Below are 5,950 nucleotides of genomic sequence, written 5' to 3' on the forward strand. Positions count from 1 at the left end.
ACTTGCAAGCTACCTAAAAGAATGACCAATTTTCTGGCTTGGCTGGGGTTAAAAAAACTAACAAGGCTACTCTTTTCTGCTGTTTGGCTTCTTCAGTTTTTAATTATTTATTGGGGGAAAAACAAAAACAAAAACTAAAAAAAAACAAAACAAACCATGATTACACGCTCTTTTTAATGATTTTGACAAGGAAAGACTTTTTTTTTTTTTTTGGAACATTTTGTAAAAAATAAACCACAAAAAAAAAAAAAAGAGGTTCTGCATCCAAAAGCCAAGATCTCGAAACTTATTTACTTTGCAAATGAGAACTCGTTCCTAATTGAGCTTCACGTGGCAATTTTTGAGTGCTTTCTGGCCCCCTCTGCTGTTGTGTCTCCTAACCTGCATCATCTAAAGCTGCATCTTCTCTACCCGCCCGCCTTTAGCACGTTCGCTCCGTCGTGGTGACTCCAGACGAGCTAACTAAGATGGCATCAAATGTTTGATTTTTTCCTGCAGGGAATCAGACTCCATTCTTCTTAAAGCAGAAACAGCATTTTTGGGTTTTCCTGTATTTGAAGAAGAGACTCCCTTTTCTAGAAAGACGGTTGATGTTTGGTTCTTTTCTTACCATTTTTTTTTCGGTTGTTTTTTCTTTTTTTTTCCCCATCGGTTCCTTTTCGAAATCTGCCTTGTGGTCTGTTGAAATGTAAGTGCTGAAATGAAGAGTTTGAAATTGTGGGAATTTTATTATTTGAAAGCAAACCTAATCTGGTATTCTCTGTGAAAGACTGTTTTAAAAGTCATACTGTTGTACAGTAGTTTATGCACTATTACCCACAACAACAAAAAATTGTGCCAAACTATGAACAAGTGACTGTATTGTATATATTTTTACTTCTCTATCAACATTGGGTTGTGAGTGTTTTCTGCAGCTATGCCTTTTGGTTTTACTAGAAACATTCCAGTTGTTAAGTACTAACCACCCCCCTTCGAAAGCACCTGTAACTCACGATGAAAACGATATTGTTCACTGATACAACTTACCAAAAGTTTTATGGACATGACTAAAAGTGTGCCAAATTTACTTACCTCATTTCATGGATTCACCCTGTGGTTTAAAGCTCATAAAGGGAAAAAAAAAAAAAAAAAAAGAGAAAAAGGAAAAAAAAAAGGGGGGAAAAAAAAAAGAAAAAAAAAGGAACTTTGAAACCGATGCTGGGAAATGGTAACGTCCTCTCTTTGAAACCACGAGCAGAAAAATTTAATGGTGAAATGTTGAGTTTCATTATAGGAGAGAGTTGCAATGGTGGAGGAGTTCAGAAAACCACTGACGGTAAGTTTGCCAGGAACTCAAGTGTCTGCATCTAGAGACTACAGAACAGCTGCTTTTCAAGTGTCTGTTTTCTTAAAGCAAAACCTGTAGCTGAAGATCATTTGAAATGCAAAGTTACATTGCTAATTCTTTGTATCTCAGTTTTATATATTTTATAAGAACCTGGGATAAATTCTGAAATAGGTATAAAACCAGAACTAATACATTTCATACATTGAGTGCTATTTACTTTTCCTTTGAGTAGTTTCTTAAAACATTTTCAACGCAGAGCCTGTCAGAAGCGCTCTCCCATCATAGCTTTGGTGTTTCCTCCATGTCTAACCTTGCGATGCCAATATAGTTTGAACTTTCAAAAGCAGAATCATTCATTTTAAATACAACTCTGAACCTTTTCTTTTATTCAGTTCATGAAACAAATACAACCAACGGAGCTATTTGTGATCTCACCAATCAGGGCCGGATCATGACTGGACTTTATTAAGACAGCGTTAAGTATTGAATGCTAAATGTATTCTCAAAAGGCCTTATTTGTAACCCTCCTCACCACACCCTCGCCCTCCATGAGAATAACAAACCCAACAAAGATCTATTTTCCTTGTGCAACTGAGAGCCTGTGCGTTTTGCTGCTGATTTCTCATGAAAAACCTTGATATGCAAGAGCCCTGGGAGTGATTGGGAGCAGAGGGATGGAGGCTTGGACACGTTACACAATAGCAGGCGCTGAGGAAGAGGAGCCTTTCTAGCAGTGGACAGATCACGTTGCTGATACGGCCACAGTTGTAGATGTGGTGTCACACAGAGGGCAGGACTGGGCTCGGGTTTCCTCCCAAGTCGTTTTCTTTCCACCCACGCGCCAGGCAAAGCAGCAGAATTGGTTTAAGTTAATTTAGCAGAAAAGCAGAGCGATCACTTAAAATCAAAGTGGAGATGCAGAGTGTTAGTTTAGAGTAATGTTTTCAGCTCTTACAGATCTTGAGGTGCAGCTTAGCTCGGCTCTGCAATCCCAGAGAGAACAGCTGGGTAGTTGCATTGTGTTCTATTTGACAGATAAAAGGACGAACTCTGAAAAAAAAAAAATAGTAATTATAAAAAACATCCTGTAAGTTCATTTTTTCATGGAATAAATGCTGGCATTGCCCAGAGTGAGTTGCTCTGGATGAGAGTGGTCCCCAGTGCCCCGCCGGATGCAGCGTCCCACCCCAGCTCTGGCTCCAGGAGGGAGATCCAGAAGATGCTCAGGATTTACTCTGGAGGCAAGAGCTGTGGTAGGGCTCCATCCCTGGGCATCCCTGCAGCCACCACGCTCTCCCCACTTCCCCAGCAGCTCTCTTTTCTATTCATAGGCTCATCAGATACTACAAGCTCCCCCCACGTGCTGCAGGAGAGGGGCTGGCAGCTCCCTTCTTTTGGATGTTCTGGCTGCTGCTCTTAACAGAGACAGGTCAGGCCCAGGGCTGGGATGTGGCACAGACCTTCTTTCTGACCCAGAACCATCATTTGAAAGCACATTTCACCTGGCCTGCACTGTGCTCCTTATGCTTAATGTTATGAATATGGGACTCATAATAAAACCCCTTGTACTGGATGGGATAGCAATACTTAATTGCATTTAAGGAATGTGCAATAGGGCATGAAGATCAGGCATAAAACATATCAACTGTTTTATCCATGAATACCCAGCTGGGTGTTTCAGAACAGTGTTAATCACAAATTCCAGCTGCCTTGTTGCTCTCCTTTAGTCCTACCATTCCAGTTGCTGACAGCTTTGGCGGTCATCCCATGTCCTCCAAAAATCTCTGACTGGGGAGATGTTAAAGAGCCTGGGTCCCTCATGGTGTGCCGCTGGCCCTTCCCTGTGTCTGAAAAGGTTATCGCTCTGCTGCTTGACCCCAAAAGTCAAAAATTGCCTTGAGCCAACCCTCCTCCTTTTTGATCTTTATATATAGAGTAGTTGGGTTGGAAGGGACCTTTGAAGGCCATCTAGTCCAACTCCCCTGCAATGAGCAGGGGCATCTTCTACTAGACCAAGTTGCTCAGAGCCCTGTCTGACCTGACTTTGAATGTTTCCAGGGATGGGACAGCCACCACCTCTCTGGGTGGGCAACCTGTGACAGTGTTTCACCACCCTCATAAAAAATTTCTTTCTCAAGTCCTTCTCGGCAGGGCTGTTCTCAATCCCTTCATTCCCTGGCCTGTGGATCCCAGGGATTGCCCCATCCCAGGTGCAGCACCTCGCATTTGGCCTTGTTGAACCTTATGAGGTTCCCCTGGGCTCACTTCTCGAGCATGTCCATGTCCCTGTGGATGTCACTCTGTCCCTCAGGTGTGTCAACCTCACCACTCAGTTTGGTGTCATCTGCAAACCTGCTGAGGGGACTTGATCCCAGTGTCTGCATCATTGGAGAAGGTATTCCATAGTGCTGGTCCCAGTACGGACCCCTGAGGGACAGCACTCGCCACTGATGTCCATCTGGACAGTGAGCTGTTGACTGCTACCCTCTGGATGTGACTGTCCAACCACTTCCTCATCTGCTGAACAGTCCATCCTTCAAATCCATCTCTCTTCAGTTTAGAAAGAAGGGTGTGGTGGGGGACTGTGTCAAAGGCTTTGCAGAAGTCCAGACAAATGACACCTGTAGCCCTTCCCTTGTCCATGGATGTAGTCACTCCATCCTAGAAGGCTACGGGGTTGGCCAGGCAGGACTTGCCCTTGGTGAAACTGTGCCGGCTGCCCTGAGTCACCCATCCCCCTGTCCCACATGAGCCCCAGCAGAGTTTCTAGGAGGGTCTGTTCCATGGTATTCCCAGGCACAGAGGGGAGGCTGCCAGGGTTTTAATTTTCCCAGTCATTCAGGGCTTCAGCTGACTGCCAGGACTTTTCAGATACCGTGGAGAGTGACTTGGCAACTACATCAGCCAATTCCCTCTGGGCTCTGGGACGCATCTCATCAGGTTCCATAGATTTATGCATGTTCAGGTTCCTCAGGTGGTCACAAAGTTGATTTTTCTTACAGTGGGAGGGACTTTGCTCCTCCAGTCCCTTGTTGAGTCCTGGGATTCATCCACTCAAGGGAGATGGAAAGAGAGGCTGCCTCAACCTTCTCATCTGTTCTTACCAGTCTGCCAATTGTGTCACACCTGCTTTGACCCTTCCTTTTCATGCTGACACACCTGGAGAGGCCCTTCTTGTTACTCTTTATGTCTCCTGCCAAGTTCAGTTCCATCTGCATCTTGGCCTTCCTCACCCCATCCCTACACAACCTGACAGTATCCCAGTACTCTTCCCAGGATACCTGTCCCCACTCCCACTGCCTGTGCATCTCCTCTTGCCCTTCAGCCTGACCAGCAGGTCCTGACTCAGCCATGCCAATCTCTTGCCTTCCTTGCCTGACTTCTTACTCCTGGGGATCGAGAGCTCTTGCTCTCTGTGAAAAGCATCCTGAAAGATCTGCCAGCTCTGTTCTGCTCCCTCGTCCCTGAGGGCAGTTTCCCAGGGATCCTATTGACTAACTCCTTGAAGAGCTGGCACTTTACTTTCCTAGGATTCATCTCCACCTGCCTATCACTACCTCAAGGTTTTCACTTCTCACCTTTGCCTCATCCCTCACCATACAAGCTCTTGTTCTCCATTTGCATTTTTGTTTTCTGTGGCACTGCTCACAGCTGTGGGAGGACTGGGATGTGGGTCCCACCCATCCCTGCCCGCCACCCACCCCGCTGGGGCTCCCTGCACCTGCTTGTGCTGGCTCCCACCTCAGCCTATCCTCTTGCCCAGTCCCAGTGCAACTCCCATCCTCCTCTCGCATCTTCTCGTTGGGCTCCTGGCTCTTGGGAGCGATGAAGCCAAGCCACACAAAAGTTGTTTATTCTGCAGCATCCCTTAAAATGTCTTTTCTGCTTCATCTCATTTCACTCCTACTCCAGTGTGGGATGGGAGGATGGTGCCAGCAGTGCTGCTGAGCCGTGGGGTCACCACGGTCTCGGTGACTTAGAATTGGCATTGGCGTTAGAAAGCAGGGACTGGCCACTTCCAAAGGCCGTAAAATCCCTCTGAGAGGAGAATTACACAGGGCAAGGTGGCACTTGCTACTCTCCCACAGGAGCAGGGGTCTCCCATGGCACAGGGATAGGAGAGATGTCCTGCAGAAAGGAATCCTGCAGCAACCCAGCAGGAGCCAGCCCACCCCACGGCCATAGTTTGCTGGAGACACTTGCATTTAGAGGTTTTGTAAATACAAAAATATCAGTGATGGGGATCCAATAAAAATCTACGGCGTTTTTATTACAAAGTAAATCTTACCAGGTTTACATCTTGCTTTTCTTTGTTTTAAGCATAGGAGGGTGGATGTTTTTGAAAAATGTCTTGAGAATAATGACTTGGTGGACCAGAGGTAGCCAGGCGTTTTGGGAGGAGGAGGAGGAGGAGGAGGAGGGCAGGGGCAGCCACAGGGCTGTCCTTGCCACGCTGTGCTGTCCTGCTGAGGCTGGGTCTGCTCAGAGAGGAGAAGCCAAGGCTGGCTGGTGGTTGCTTGGAGAAACCATTGCTGCACTGTTTGCTCTTTTAAAAAATCAGGATTGCTGTTAATTTTTTTGGCATTTTGGCCCGAACAAGCCACGAACCAAAATAAAGATGTT

General features: G+C 46.1%; 1 protein-coding gene across 1 annotated transcript in view; it reads left to right on the forward strand.

Annotated features, from left to right (window-relative positions):
* KIAA2022 (KIAA2022 ortholog) overlaps positions 1–2,392 on the forward strand; it is a 175,419-nt gene extending 173,027 nt beyond the window's left edge. The window contains exon 7 of the mRNA XM_008636274.2: positions 499–2,392. Coding sequence (XP_008634496.1) covers positions 499–685 — 187 coding nt within the window. The 3' untranslated portion in view covers positions 686–2,392. The remainder of the gene's footprint in view (positions 1–498) is intronic.
* Positions 2,393–5,950: the final 3,558 nt, after the last annotated feature.

Source organism: Corvus brachyrhynchos, unplaced genomic scaffold (assembly GCF_000691975.1).
Source record: "Corvus brachyrhynchos isolate BGI_N302 unplaced genomic scaffold, ASM69197v1 scaffold346, whole genome shotgun sequence".
NCBI lineage: Eukaryota > Metazoa > Chordata > Aves > Passeriformes > Corvidae > Corvus > Corvus brachyrhynchos.